At 43.2% G+C, this 15,664-nt stretch overlaps 1 protein-coding gene across 1 annotated transcript; it reads right to left on the bottom strand.

Moving 5' to 3' along the window:
* Positions 1-1,607: 1,607 nt before the first annotated feature.
* Arr3 (arrestin 3) lies at positions 1,608-14,496 on the bottom strand. Its single transcript, XM_021153457.1, has 17 exons — positions 14,410-14,496; positions 13,384-13,411; positions 13,119-13,149; positions 12,908-12,968; positions 12,666-12,710; positions 8,125-8,324; positions 7,961-8,020; positions 7,219-7,286; positions 6,451-6,586; positions 6,171-6,255; positions 5,880-5,952; positions 5,321-5,458; positions 3,115-3,198; positions 2,838-2,861; positions 2,602-2,666; positions 2,362-2,371; positions 1,608-1,771 (listed from the first exon to the last, which is right to left on the bottom strand). Exons 2-17 carry the CDS (start codon positions 13,389-13,391, stop codon positions 1,714-1,716), a joined length of 1,146 nt encoding a protein of 381 aa, XP_021009116.1. The 5' UTR covers positions 13,392-13,411; positions 14,410-14,496; the 3' UTR covers positions 1,608-1,713.
* Positions 14,497-15,664: the final 1,168 nt, after the last annotated feature.

The following is a 15,664-nucleotide window of genomic DNA, read 5'->3' as shown; positions in this document are numbered from 1 at the left end:
TCTTTCTTCACTTTTCATCTTATTTCTGAAGACTGGATCTCTCACTGAACCTGAATCTCTTATTTGGCCAGATTGTCTAGCAAGGAGACCTCAGGGTTCCTCCTCTCTCTACCTTCCCAGTGCTGGAATTACAGGTGTGTGCTACCACATTCACAAGTCCTTTTTTTTTTTTTTAATATAATCTGTATTTTGTAGCTCTGCCTCTTCCTGGAACTTGCTATGTAGACCAGGCTGGCCTCGATCTCAGATCCACTTGCTTCTGCTGGGATTAAAGGTGTGTGTCACCATGACAGGCACCTAGCAGTTTAACTACACGATGGGATTCAAACTCATGTTCTCATGGTTGTGTAATGTTCACTAATGTTGACATCTCTGTAGCCTCCAGTTGAGATTTTTTCCCCTTTTCATAATTTATTAATTCAGCAGTCATTAGCAGCATTTAAAAGTTTTACACCCTATCTGAGGTCCAGGGAACATTGCAGAAAAAGTTCAGGGGTGGAAATAATAGAGCCAGAGGGTAAAGAGGGAAACTGTCATCTTCTCCAGATGCCATAGCCACTGTAGTCACAAATACACCAGGCTGTGGTTCCCTGCACAAGACCTTGGAGATTCATAATGCTGAGCTAGAAAGAGACCCACAGAAGTTTCTTGTAAAGATCTTGCTCTAGGAAAGCAGTTATCAACCTGTGGGTCAAGACCTGTTTGGGGAATCCTTAACGACCTTTTCAACGGGGTCGCCTGAGACCATCTGCATATCAGATATTTACATTGTGATTCAAAACAGCAAAATTACAGTTATGAAGTAGCAACAAAAATAGTTTTATGGTTTGGGGTCACCACAACATGAGGAACTGTATTAAGGGGGTTGCAGCATTCAGACGAAGTTCACAGGTATTCAAATCAACCTTGTTTTGATTAGCATTTCCCTAATTGTTAGGGACAATGAATATTTTTGAGCTATTTCTTAGCCATATTTTTTTTTCAGGTCCCAAGCTGAATGAGTCATTTTTGTTTGATTGATTGTTTTTTTTGGAGGGGGGTGTTTTGTTTTACTTTTTTTTTAGTTCTTTGTATATTCTGGATATTAATTTTCTGTCAGATGTATAGCTGGAAATAATTTTCTTCTATTTGTGGGTATCTTCTCCACACAGCTAACTCCTGGCCTCACCTTACAAGGACCAAAAACATTCCTTGAACTGGGCAGGCAGAAATATTGTAACAATGGTTTTCTGTACTTGAACCTGTACCACCTGACATCACACCTGTGCGCTCCTCCAGTAGCAACTGGTGACAGTTGTCACCATAGCCAAGTCTGAGAGTGGCCACACCCTTTTGGCTTCCTCTCTGGGGTTCTTCATAGTGTAAGCATCAGGTACTGCTAGGCCAAAAGGTAATTACAAGAGTAAGTGATCAGATGGGGACCAGGGTAGCTGAGGTCAGACAGAAAAAGCAAGTGACTCTGAGGGACCACATAGGGGCAAAGTACAAGAAACCTAATCCAGCTTGTAAGTAAGGGGGGAGTACAGTGCCTGAAGCAGAGAGATCATTCTCTGGAGTTCCAGTACTCTCTGAAAGGAAAAAAATAGCTCAGAAGATCACACCAGCCATGTCTGGACAAAATGATTTATTAGAGTGTTGCAGTGGGGGCTTCCACACAGAATTATCAGAGATAGGCTATCGGCTCTTCTTAACTCTGTCTGCTGTTGGAGCTTTCTAGCTCTGTGTCTGGCTGTTCTGCTGCATAAACTCTTCGATGACTATGTCCTCCGAGCTTGCAGGAGCAGCAAAGGGGAATGGAGAGTTATCAAACCCCTTCCTGGGCTTCTGCCATGTTCTTGAGTCTAGAGAGGTAATCCCTTCCCTGTTTCTCAGCCTTCCCCTCCATGCCCCATGGGGAGGGCGTGATTCCCTTCGAATCTGTCTAAATAATGGTGCCAAGGACCAAGGACCATCAGAAGGAAAACAACAACAGAGGATGGGGCAGAGGGAAAGGATTAAAAGAAAGATGAAGGTGATGCGGAAAGGGGGGGCAAGTCACAGAGACGGGGCAACCAACTCAGTTTTGCCAGGGAGTGAGGGATCACAAGGACAACTTAGCAACAGAATGGGTTTTGGGAGGGAAGAGAAGAGGGGGAAAATGGAAGGGATGAGGGAGAAGAAGAATTCCAAGAAGAGCAGCCGGTGAAGGGCAGGGAGGCAGGGAAAGAGGGCTTGGAAAACACCAGACTGACATGAAGCTAAACCATGTTTCTGGTGCACAGTCCTGAAAGCAACACTTTGAGGAAGCTTTTAAAATTTGCATCCTAAAACAGCAGTAGGCAAGGGGGTGGGGTGGAGCTTCCAGGCCTTATGCTGACTTACCTGGTAGCCACTGTGGCAAGCATGAAGAGAGATGAAAAAAACGGAACTGAAGCTCACAAGTGGCTGTGCAGATCCATGACTTGTTTCATTCTTCTTCCTCACCCCCACGCCTTCCCCTCTGCTATGTCCCCTGAAAATCTAGACATCCAATCTGCCTATTGTCATTCCATCTTAAGCCACTCTTTTCTGAGAACTGTTTAGCCCCACAACCTGCAGGATAATAGTTCCTGGGAGCCTCACCTGCTCTCTCCCCAGGAGATGGCTTTGGATGGATCAAGATCAGGGGCAGCTCCACACCAACATCACTGCAAGCATCCCAAAGTGGAGTTATTGATGTCCTTAAAGGACTCAATCACCGACCTTCCTTCAGTTTTCCCAATCCCCAGAGGCCCTTGGGTTCTTCTGAGGGGACCTTTAGTCTCCTTATGCCCTCTTCCTCCCTGTTCTGCCTTGGTCCTCTCACCCTAGCTTCTCACCTGGCTGGCAGACCTCCTAGAATGCTGTGAATAAAATGACATCCCAAATTAGTAGCTAAAAATGGGGAGGAGTCAACCCAGTTTTGCTGCGGATAAGGTATCACCAGGACAACTTAGTAACAGAATGGGACTTTAGCAGGGAAAGAGACTTGTGAACTTAGTCTGGAAAAAGAGGAATACCTTGAATGGGTCAATCCACTGGGGGTGGGGGGTGGGGGGAACAATCAAACTCTTGGCTTCCAGCCCCTGCCCAGACCAACTGGAAATCCTCACTTACCCCCCATAGGACACCACCAAGTTGACTCTAACTTTGTAGGACACCAGGATCCCCAGAAGCTCCTTGTTCATTCCAGGTCGAAGACTTAACATTGTAGCATCCATTGGGGGTGTTAGGAGTATAATTGAGTTTACCTCCCCCCCCCAATCCTCCCCATGCTTTCCTGTTACCATGCTCCCATTGCCTTTGGCTTTTCCCAAAAGATATCCCAGGCTATAATTGTTTCTACCCAATTGAGGTGACATTTTTCTTCCTAAAATTCCACTTGATCATGTTACTGTCTATTTGAACATAACTACTCTGCTTGGCTTTTAGAAGCCGAAGCAATCTAGCCTCATCTACATCTCTCTTCTGCCCTGACTCCCAAACACCCAGAAAACAGCCTCTGCAGACCTGTCTTCCCACTGTGCTCTTCAAAGTACCATGCGGGATTCTTGCCTTCCAGCTTCTTCCCATGCCATGTTCCCAGTCTGAAATGTTCCTTTCTTCTACTATTGCTATCCAGATTTTACACAGTTTTTTTCTTCAAGATCTAGATCATCCTTATCTCCTCGAAGAATCCCTTGTCAGCTATGTTGGCCTTTAACTTCTACTGGACTCGTAATATAAACCAGATGCACCAACAATTAACTGTTGGATTACATTTGCATTCCTCTCTGTTCCTCATCCAGGTCATATATTGACTGAAGGAAAAGATTGTCTTAAAAGTCTTTGTATATCCCCATCATATTACAGAGGAATGAGAATTTAATAGATGCTCAAGAGAAACCTGCAGGTTGAAAAATAAGATACTGGAAGCTAGAAGGATCTTAGGGTAGTCTTTGGTTGCTTTGGGGGTGCTGATCCCCTTTCTCCAAAATAACACTATTTGGATAATTTCTAAGGCTGTTTCTATGAATAACACCCGTAGATACTTGATTCATCAGGCGCAGGGAGAATTGGTCATTTATGATGATTGTAGATGGTAGACAAATGGCTTTGGTGAGAAACCCATTTAATGCAAATCTAAAGGCATAGAGCCATGGAAGAATTTTATCAATTCCTGCCATATAATTGTCATTACACATCCTCCCTTTCCACCATCTCTCATCGCTTAACCTTCTACTCTATTCTACTTTCTCTAGATTGTAACTATTGTAGAGATCACAGTGTTTAGAGCCAGTTGGCATATAATAGAATCCTGTTTGTCGCATACTTATGCAACCTTGAACAAATCCCTTGCCTTTGAGCCTCAGAGTCCTTATGAGTAAAATTGAATAAAGTATCACCAGGGTTGGGGGCGCAGGCCCTGAGTTCATCCTCTGCATCTTAGAAACAACAACAAACCCACCCACCTGGCCAGTGTACTTTAATGGTATTCTTTCTTTTCTCTTTTCTTTTTCTTTCTATCTTTCTTTTTTCTTCAAGTCAGAGTTTCCCAGTGTAGCCCTGGCTGTACTGGTCCTGGATATGTAGACTATACAGTCTCACAGAGATCCACTTGCCTCTGCCTCCCAAGTGCTGGGATTAAAGGCATGCACCACCACTGCCTGGCGATATTCTTAGGAATATAATAATAGATGTAAGACCTCTGTGGATTGTGTCTTGTTTATAATTTTTTCTTATCCTTGCATTTTTGTTCATCCATGTTGTACCCCTGCACATGTGTGGGGGTGGGGGCCCATGGTGAACATGTGGAAAGCAGAGAGGAATCGGTTCTTTCCTTGCCCAGAAGTGTTCTGAGGACTCAAATTCGGCTTAACAGCAGGTGCCTGTACTTGAGGCGTCACAGCTGCCCTGTTTGTCTCTCTCTCTTTTTTTTTTTTTCTTGACAGGGTCTTGCTGTATAGCCTAGGCAGGCCTCAAACTTGTGATTCTCCTACCTCAGTGCTGACCACTAAGTGCTAGGATTACAAGCGTGCATCCCTCCCACCCCACCCCACCCCACCCCCATGCCTAGTTTGAACTGTGAGATTTTTATATAACAGAGGTTTTCTGTTCTCTGCATTTTCCTTTCTCATTACCTAAAGCCTAAACTTACTATTGGCCCCATAGGCATTAATTTAACTTGAGCCTGGCTCTGAGACTTGTGAGCACACTGAACCCTGGCTGAGGAACATTTTAAAGGACAAGTCTGCTTGACTGAAGATGAAACTTTACAGCCGTGTGTGTATAGCATGTGGCTTAGGAGTAGGAAGGAGAAATTCTAAATTACATATGAGCTTACATTGTGCTAGAGGCCAGATTGGTGTCTTCATGCTTGAGTTTGCCATCCAGTGCCAGGCCCTGCTTCTGACAGTTGGCAGCCAGGAGTGGGGTTACTGCAAAGGTCTGGGAGAAGCTGGAGTTAGCAGCTACTGTCTCTCTTTGAAAGAGAACAAGAGAGGAACTTAGGCTATGCTGGCCAACTAAATGTACTTTTACTCTCAAGAGTATCTCCCATAGTCTCAAGAACCAGTGGAAAATATACAGAGAAGTGGCATATCTTTGGAGAGTGGGAAAATGAGCTCTGGTGGGAAAGCTCTGCCCTAGCTTTGTCTCTGTCTTCTTCCGATGAGTCATAGCCCTGCCCATAGTTCTCCTGAGAGTCCCTCCCCTTTTGGTCTTCAACCCTCACCTTGACATTCCTCATCTCTTAGTTATCCTTGCTATTTCTTCTTTTCCAAAGAAATAGCAAGGATCCGTTCTCTGTCTGTTGGCCTTCTTCCCACCATCTAACCCCTTTGACTTTCTCCCCAGCCCCAGCCCCAGCCCCACCCCCTGCCCCAGCCCCAACCCCAGCTCACGTGAACTCCTGAACAAACACAGTCTTCGTGTACTTGTCTAGTGAATACAGGACAACATCTGTGGTCTGGACAACTGAAAAAGTCAGGGAAAGTAAATGACCAATCAGTCAGTCTCCCACATGGCTCCAGCTTACTGCTCTTTGATATGATCTTGTGTGGTAAGATGAGACCACATATTTTGATAGGCCTGTTTTGGAAGGAAAACTCAGATAAATATTAGTGGGTAAGATGTACGGCTGTTGTTTAGAACCTGTGGCTTGCGGGCCAGATGCAGAGCAATAGGAAGCTTACCTGCAATCTTGATTCTTCTGATGACCTTGTTGGTATAGTTGTTGATAGAAACATGTACAGAAATAGCTTCTCCATGGTAATGAACCTGAAGCAGGAGAAGCCTATGACAAGATTGGAAGGAGGACACCCAGACCTAAATCTAAAATTCCCATTTCCTTAAAGTCGTTGTTGCCCTGGCTCCTGGCTCTGCCTATCCTTCCACGTTAAGACATCAGTAGAAAGGGGAAGCAGCAGAGGGGGTCTAAGGTAGGGAATAGGATATGGGAAGAGTGCTACCAACCTCCCTGTCCATCCAGGCCTGCAGTTGTAGGGGCTGAGATGACAGAAAGAAGCTTCGAATGGTCTGTGCCGAGGGACCAGGGCCTGGTTCCAGGGCTGAAAACTGCACTTTCCTTACAACCAGCTGCACAGAATCACTGAGTAAAGTCCAAAGGAAAAGCTAGAACATCTTATTCTGGAAACACAGACTACCCCCACCCCCCACTACCCTTAAGGCACTGTGTTTACTTGGGTGTGGCAGTGGGCGTGGCCCCTCAGAGACCTCCCTTGCATCCTTGATATTCCATAGACCAAGGAATTGCAAATTGCCCCACTGGCTAAATCTGTCCTCTTTCTTGTTTGTCTGTGGCCTGGAGTCTAAGGATGATGAATACAGTTGTAAATGGTTAAAATGAATCAAAAAGCTGTATTCTATGACCCACAGATATTACATAAAGTCCAAACATCAGTGTTCATGAATTCAGTTTTAACACATCAATGTTTTTTTTTTTTATTTCTATAGTGTCTGTGACTGCTCCAGCACTACCGTGACAATAGAGTTACAGAGTTTCAACCCAGACTTGATAGCCCATAAAATGTAAGGGTGTGTCATTTAGCTTTTTACATGTCTGCCAACGTGAGTGAAGAAGACAAGTGAAATCCTAGGGACTCGGAACAGGACATCCAAGTTGGTGGCAGTGGTGCTATGGTGACTAGATCTGTTTTTGCCCTAAGAGAAGGGTCTGTGGTAAAGGCCTGAGGCAGATATTTGGGGGAAATCAAAGACTACCTCTTAGGGATTTTCTCTTCCAGATTTTCTGCACAGAAACTCTTCACTTCAAAGTCAACCCCACAGGGCTATTAAAAAAATCAGAGACAAAGAGAATGTAGTTCCAGTTCCCTCCCTCCCCTGTGGGACTACATGAAAATGTCTCAGTCCCTTAACTGTCCATTTCTCCAATCCTGTCCATTTGTCTTTCTTCCCAGGCCCCGCTGTAATTACCTGTCTATCTGCTACTGTTTAGATCTGAAATGTACCCCAGTTGGTTATGGATCAAAGGCTTGGCCCCAGCTTGTGGTTCTTTTCTTTTTGAGATGTCTCGGTGTGTAGCCCTGACTGACCTGAAAGCCACCATATTGACCAGGTTGGCTTCAAATTCAACAGAGATCTGCCTGTGTCTGCCTCCTAAATGCTGAGATTAAAGATGTGTACCACCACACTCAGCCTAGCCAATGCTTCTATTGGGAGGTGGTAGAAAATTTGAGTTGAAACCTCTTAAGAACAATTGAGGAAGTTTGGTTTTTGGAGACATGCCCTTCTCGACATTCTGTTTGCTCCCTGGGATCAAACCTCTTCTTCCATGTGCTCCCATCATGATATACTATATTGCCAGGAGCCCAAATCAACCGAGTTGTGTAGCCATAGACTGAACCATGAGGGAAAAAAAAAAGAAAGACAAGCAAAAGCCTTCCCTCCTTTTGAGTTGATTAGGTCATTGGTGGAAAGGTCATTAGCTAATGGTCTTCCTTACCTTTCCTGAATCTTCAGGCCCAGGCTGCAGTGTTACTGAACAGGGCAGGTTAGCAACCATCTAGGAAATCAGAAGGAGCTCAGAAAAATAGGGACAACTCTCTCTGTTCTCCTTTTATCTCTTAATCTTCTCTGGAAACTTTGCCCAAGACTTGAGTTCAGTACCTGAAGTGTAAAAGGATAGGCATTGGCCCCGAGCTTGTGCAGAAGCCGCTCCTGTAAGGCTGTGAGGGGGCCCTGGATGCTGGTGGGTTCAGCTGGAGCCACTTGCTTGGTCTGTACATAGAGATCTTTGCGAAATGTCAGACCAATCACATCCAAGTCATCACGGCCATAGCGAAAAGCACAGGTCAACCTGACAAACACTGCAGGCAAAAGAGGAAGAGAGTGAGTGACTTGTCAAACTTGTGACAAAGGAAATCCTAAATGGGGGGATAGGAAGACCCACAGAGGCAAGCTAATATAATCCCAAAAGTATAGTCACAAAGAAACATTTGGTTACATTTGATTGCAATAGTATTTTAAACTTCTCTGTGTTACAAGGTTCACAAAGATAAAAGGAAATTCAGAGTTCAAGTGTTTGAAACACATATAACTGTTTAGCATTTGGAATGTTGAGAGGCCGAGGAGATAGTTCAGTTGGCAAAGAATTTGCTGCCAAAGTATAAGGACTTGGATTTGGTCCCATGGGAAAAGGTGGGGAGCAATGGTACATGCTTCAATCCCAGCGCTGCTAGGTGGAGATGGATAGATAGATTCCTGAGGCTCGCTGACCACCCAGTCTGTCCTGATCAGTGAGCCCCAGAACAGAGAGAGAGGGAGAGAGATCCACTCTCAAAAAACACCCAATATTGACCTCCGGTCTCCACACATACCTGTACACACATGAACAAAATAATTGTTACCAATTGGTAAGACACACACACACACCAATCTAAAACTGTGCCAAGAACGCAGGTGGATTCTTAGAAGCACATGTGGAATGGCCAAAGATTTGTGTAGTCTCAGTAGTAATCAGATACATCCACATTAAAGCCACAGTGGGATGACATTTCACACAGACCATACTGTCAAAAATATTGAAGCCAGACATTGAGTGTTCATGCTGATGTGGCTCAATTGGAATTCAAATGCACGACTGGTGGGAGCTACTGTCATATCACCACAAATGGAACCTTTTCTTATCTTCATTTATGAATGGTGTTTAGACCTTTATTAGAGAAGCCTTATGTAGCATCTATCTTTTTTTATTCCAGCTCACCTTCTGCCACCTAAGTACACAACATACCTCCCCTCCGGAGGGCCCAGCAATAAGGCCCAATTTTGCATGCAGAGAGCAGCCTTTACAGAAAATCGAACATGCTACTCATCTTAACTTGGATTTGCCGGGCTACTGAATAGTGAGAAAGTAAATTTCTTTCCCTAATATATTATCTAGTTTTGGGTATTTTGGTATAGCAGCATTAGTCAACTAAGAAGTATATTAATAATTAAATGATTAAATTTCAAAAAAAAATCTAGCACCAGAATTAAATGTGCACTATTAATTTTATATGCAGATTAAAACTGTATATAACAATGTAAAAATTGGTTGTAGATACATGAATGTTAAATATAAGTATACAAGCATCATGGACCAAACAAACACTAAATCTAGGCTAGTGGTTGCCTGGGTAGGAGAGAAGACAAGGATGGGGAGAGAGACTCAAAAAGAAGGGCAGAGGAAGCTTTGGGTCTATACTTCTTTTCAAAGCTAGGTGGTAGATATATTTTTTATGCCTGAAATATTTAATAGTTTAAAAGAGTTAACAAGAATTAGGGTCAGATACCAGCAAGATAGCTCAATGGGTAAAAGTACTCGTTCCATAAGCTGGATGACTTTATTTCAATCCCCGGAACCCACAAAAAAACTGGAAGTGGTAGTTTGCATCTATAATCCCTGCATTCAGAAGGTGAGATGGGAGGCAGAAATTCACGTTAGAAACTTTTTGTGAAACATTAGGCAATAAGTATAGCTCTCTGGGAATTCAGCCTGAAGAGCTAAGTGGCTACACACAAGGGGTTGGGGATGCAGAGTTGTTTGTAACAGCAAAATATGTTAAAACCAATGTTGAAATGTGGAAAACATATTGAAAACAAAGGAAATGTCCAACGAGTGGATTTTTAAGTGCAGCTTCATAGATTATGGATTCATATATGTTGACATAGACTTAAAAGAAAATTATAAAGTATTTATGGGATTATAAAATTATAAAATAGGGGTTTTTGCACAAAAAGGTAAGTAAATGAAAGCTGAAATGGGGTTAGGAGTAATAAAATTATAATCCCTTCATCTGTGATGGCCTTGAACTCACAGAGATCTAGCTACCTCTGACTGCTACTTTTGGTGGCTGTGTGGTGATTATAGGGATTAAGCCTATGATTTTTGTAGTATTTTATTTTATTTTTTTATTTTTTATTTTTGAGACAGGTCTCTCTGTGAAGTTCTACTGGCCTGGAATTCACTATGTAGACCAGACTGGTCTCAAACTCACAGAATCTCATGCACACTAGGTAGTCGCTTATCTTTCTTTGTACTTTCTTATTCTGAGGCAAGATCTCTCTAAATTTGCCCAGCCTACTCTTGAACTTTTTGTGATCCTCCTGCCTGAGCCCCTCTTGCCCAGGCAGCTGGGATTACAGGCCTGCATTACCAGGCCTGGCAGGTTGCTTTGATTTTCCTCTAAAAGTCAACATCTACTCTAAATGTGTCCATTTTGTCTTAATGATATAAATTACATACAAATTTATATGCGCATCAAAAATATAATCAAAAAGAAAAACGCAAAGCTCTACCACAGCATCATTTTTGCAGAGATAAGTGCCATGTTATCTGCTCTGATGCCTTCTAAATTGCTTTGTTTCTATAACTAAACACAAGGCTATCTCAGGTACTTATAGCTGTTTTCTCATTTCTTTTCTGAAATTAAACATTAAAAAAAAACTTTTGTGACTACTGTTTGTTTATACAGTAAATTTTTGCAGTTGCAAAGAATAGCACACAGAGAGGCCAGATAGAGTGCTATTAAATAGTAGTGTGTGTGTGTGTGTGTGTGTGTGTGTACCATACCCCACATCTTTCGCCTCACTTGACTTTACCACTCAGTGCATAGAAAAGGATGCTTTACATTAAAACATACACCTGTGATGGAGAAGGACTTGAAAAATTACGGTCAAAGCAAGATGATGTTCACAAAGTAACAGAGCATACAAGTGGGAGGAAATGTCAGAAATATATAAGATTGAAATGAATAATAAGTCAAAACTCTACTAGAGAGACATAAAAAACTCAAAGGAAAATATATCTAATTTCTGAGTAAGCCTGTAATTTTTGAGAGATAAGTTCTTCCTATATAGTTTTCACAGGCCTCAAAGTCACTCTGCATGCCAGCCTGGCCTTGGACTTGCTTCCTCAGCCTCCTGGGTGTTGTCGTAGATGTTAGTCATCATACCAAGCAACATGCAGTCTTTAAAAAGTGAATATTTCTTTTCATAGGTTATTCTGGGAAATTTTAGAAGTGCAGGAACAAAACCACTTAGATTTTAGAAACATAGTATTTGTTACTTATAAATAAATTGGCTAATTTGTGCCTATTCTGAAAAGTTTCTCTGACATTTGAAATTGTCCAGATTGCTTATCCATGGTGCTTAATCTCAGAAAGGAAAGCTCTTTCATTCCCAGTATCTAAAGGCTATTTCTGGACTAGTAGTCACCAACTGGTTCTGAATCTTTTCTCCAGTTGAACACAATTTTCAGTCCAGTTGGATCACAGTGGGGTTAATCCATGGTGAGAATTAAAAGGGAAAAATTCACTGGGAAGTAGTTCAGTGCAATCTTGAACTAGAGTTCTGCTGCCGGAGGGCTGTGCTGTCTCCTGCTGGTATTGCCTGTGCTTGTTATTTCCTTGGTTTTTGTAGAATACATGTTTAGGCTCTCTCCCTCTCTGTCTCTCTGTCTGTCTGTCTGACTCTGTCTGTCTCTCCCTTCCATATCTCCCCCCCCAACACACACACACGCACGCATGTACACACACACACAAACAAACAGATGAAGGAAAAAAAACCTTGTGGAATGACATATATCAAAGCTTTTAAAATGGAAGCCCGAGGGACACTTCGGCTGCAGAAAAAAAAGGGGGGAATATTTGATCTTTACAAATCTTTTAGTGAGTTGTTAACACTTGAAAGTCAAGAAATGTATGTAAAAATATTGATTTTCTGTGTATTGGTTCATTCCATAGGCAGTCTAAGCCAAATTGAAACCAGTAGTCAAGCAGGACCACCATAGCAGTAATGGGGAAACCCACAAATTTTATTAAGACATTACTTTAATTTCAACACATATGCTTGTTTTGTGTAATACTGCAGAGTATAATTTTATTTGTTCTTTAGGCATATAGTTATTTTGAATACTATTTGGGGAAAGAATACAAAAAAAAAAGTCTTTCAAGATTCTGGACCTATAAAGTACGTAGTTTGAGCTCCACTTGCAATACTTTTTACTAACTGAAAGACTGCGGCCACCCTGAGCTGAATGTCCCTGCTGCTTTCTGCTTTCCCATGCTCCTCTGCTCTAAGACCACTCACTCATTTGCCTAGTTTGCATGTGTGGCATTTCAGTTGGGACTCCTGCAGCTTTACAGAAACCAGTAAGACTTTCTACTTACACTTTCGACCTTCTAAGTACTCAGGGTCAACAAGGACGACTCCATCTACAGAGAGAGGGAGAGATGGTACACTGCTCAGGAAAACTTGGAGTGTGAGTGAAACAAAAGTTGATTCCTGAAAGGATTCTTTCCTTTCTACCTTTCAATTGGCCTCATTGCTCTGCATGGCCATGCCTGGCCTTTCTTTTACTTCCTGGCTCCCACTCCCTTCTCAGGCTCTTTCCCACTTTGGACTCACTAACCAATGGGCTCCACAGTGTCCACATCATCCACGAAGTCTCGTTTCCCCAGGTAGATGGAAAACTGTTGTGGAACAACTTGCTACATTAGTCTCACAGTTATCTTTGGAGGAATGGTCCCAAAGCCCCCAGCCCAGCCCACTGAGATGCTGAAGAATGGACCCATTCATCCCCATTGCCCTTCCATTCGGACAGATGGGCCAGGTTCTCTTACCTTCCCATTGGAGCTAGTCTTCTTAAACACTCTGTGGGGTGAACAGTCATAAAGAAGGATAGTTAGCAGAACAAAAAAGAAGCCAGAAAGGAACGTTTGGGGAACAGGAAAAATTCCTAGGAAGAGGCTTGGGGATCATGAGATAGAGCAAAGGTAAAGATAATTGGGGTAGGCCAAAGCTATAAACCCCTCCACACAAAAGGCAAATACTCAGGCTTGGATAAGGAATAATTCACAGATCCAGAGCATCAGAAGGGATTCTTACGTGGACATGCTGGCCAGTTGAATCTTTCCTGAGATGAGGGGAAGAGGAACACTCAGTTATTTAATCCTTTTTTTTTTTTTTAGTGCACTATAGTATTCCATAGTGATACACCTAGTGTAATATAAATTAACTGCCTGAGATACCACACCAACACTCAATCCTTCCTTTTTTCCCTCTTCTTAGGGCAACCCTTCAGTTACACACTTACCCAACCATTGCACTGCGCTCTCTCTCTCTCTCTCTCTCTCTCTCTCTCTCTCTCTCTCTCTCTCTCTCTCTCTCTCTTTCTCTTGTGTGTATGTGCATGAGCGAATGCCTGTGCATGTATCTATGCATGCATGAGCAGGTGCATATGTGTGAAAGCCAGAGGGATGTCCAGTGTCTTTCTTGATTGCTCCTCATCTTATTTTTTAACCCCTTCTATTTATCCTACTTGCTCATATTCCATCTCTTAAATACGTTCCTTGGGCTGTATTGATACTGAATATCAACAGGCATACAGTCAGTTAACTATATGAATAAATAAATGAATGGATGAAATTTCCTTTTGTCCCTATACTGGACTTGACCCTGAATTGGGATGCTTTTGACCTCCAGCTCAGAAGGAAGAACAGGGGGGAGGTGGGGGAAAGAAGAGGGAAAGCTGTAGAACAGAAAGGGTTGCGCTCATACTTTCTTGGGGGTGGCAGTAGAAGCCTCTGTGGAGGCCGAAAGCCCTCTTTGCCCTTACTCATCATCTCTCTTGTCACTTTCCCCAAACATTTCCATCCTGTCCCCACTCTTCAGGTGCTAGGGAAGCATAGAGAGTGAAATGTCTTTCTAGTGCTTTCCTTCAAAACATAGTAGACTTCGTCAGAGGGATGAGTTGGGGGTGGGGTGTGTGCTGAGTTCTAGAAGTCTCTTACATCAGCCTGAAAAATCCATTGCTTGCATCAGAAAAGATGCCCCTCTCCTCCTAAAGAAGATGCTAAAGGCAAAGGAGGTGGACTTAGTATGGGCTAGAAGCAGAGAGATTTAGAATATTACCTGAGGGAAGAGATGAAGCTCACATCAGCCTCCAGCTCTGGTTGCTAAGCTGGCCTCCCAGCCTCTTATATCCACAATCCTCTGAATGTGTAGATTAGTGGGAGTCAGAGAACAAGAATAGGGTTGGGGTGGGTGGCATGAAGCACTGCTATAATTAGCTCAGGGGCCAAGAGTTTGGAAAAGAGATTAGTGTGTACAGATTAGTGGCCAGGGATCAGCTGATTGTTACTGAGGAGGTAGGCCAGAGCTAGGGGATTCTGATGATGTTGCTGAATGAAAAAAAAAAAAAAAAAGAAAGAAGAAGAACATAACTGCTCCTAAGTATAGTGGAGGAGATTTATTGTAGATAAAAGAGAGAACATAGCCAGATGTATGTGGAAAGGTCAAGAATGAACATTATCCTGTGCTGGGTTTCGTGCACGAGCGCGCATGTGTATGTGTGTGGGAGGGGTGGGGGGTGGGGGAATCCAGAAACCCTGGAAACCAAAAGCCAAAAGGCCAAAGGTGAAAAAAAAAAAAAGACCATGTAGCTAAAATGGGAAGAACCGTGGGGGAAGTGCAGCCCAGGCTCTGGGCTGGAGAGTTGGTGATGGGTAGGGACTGAGGCACCAGGAGGGACTGGGATAACCTGAGGCCAGGTCCGCTTTGTTCTGTTAAATAGGCACCTCAGACATTTGTTTTGGGATTGAGACCTAACAGTTACTGGTAGGGGCATTTAAAAGGAAATTGGCCATCCATTGAACTGAGCACAGGGTCCCATTGAACTGAGCACAGGGTCCCCAAAGAAGGAGCTAGAGAAAGGACCCAAGGAGCTGAAGGGGTTTGCAGTCCCCTAGAAGAAACAACAATACGAACTAACCAGTACCCCCAGAGTAAACCACCAACCAAAGAGTACACAAGGAGGGACTCAGGCTCCAGCCGCCTATGTAGCAGAGGATGTCCTAGTCGGTCATTAATGGGAGGAGATGCCCTTGGTCCTGTGAAGGTTCTCTGTCCCAGTATAGGGGAATGCCAGGGCCAGGAAGCAGGAGTGGGTGGGTTGGTGAGCACGGGGAGTGGGGAGGGGGTAGGGGATTTTCGGAGGGGAAACTAGGAAAGGGGATAACATTTGAAATGTAAATAAAGAAAATATCTAATTAAAAAAAAGAAGGAAATTGGTGGGTTTTGGACTTGTGAAAACATTGCATATGAGGGTTGGGATCAAAGTCAAGTTGAAATTCTTAGTGGTGAAGTATAACACAGGGTAAAACTATTA

Source organism: Mus caroli, chromosome X (genome assembly GCF_900094665.2).
Source record: "Mus caroli chromosome X, CAROLI_EIJ_v1.1, whole genome shotgun sequence".
NCBI lineage: Eukaryota > Metazoa > Chordata > Mammalia > Rodentia > Muridae > Mus > Mus caroli.
The sequence above is the reverse complement of the archived record's forward strand: the minus strand, read 5'-3'. Positions and strand labels throughout refer to the sequence as shown.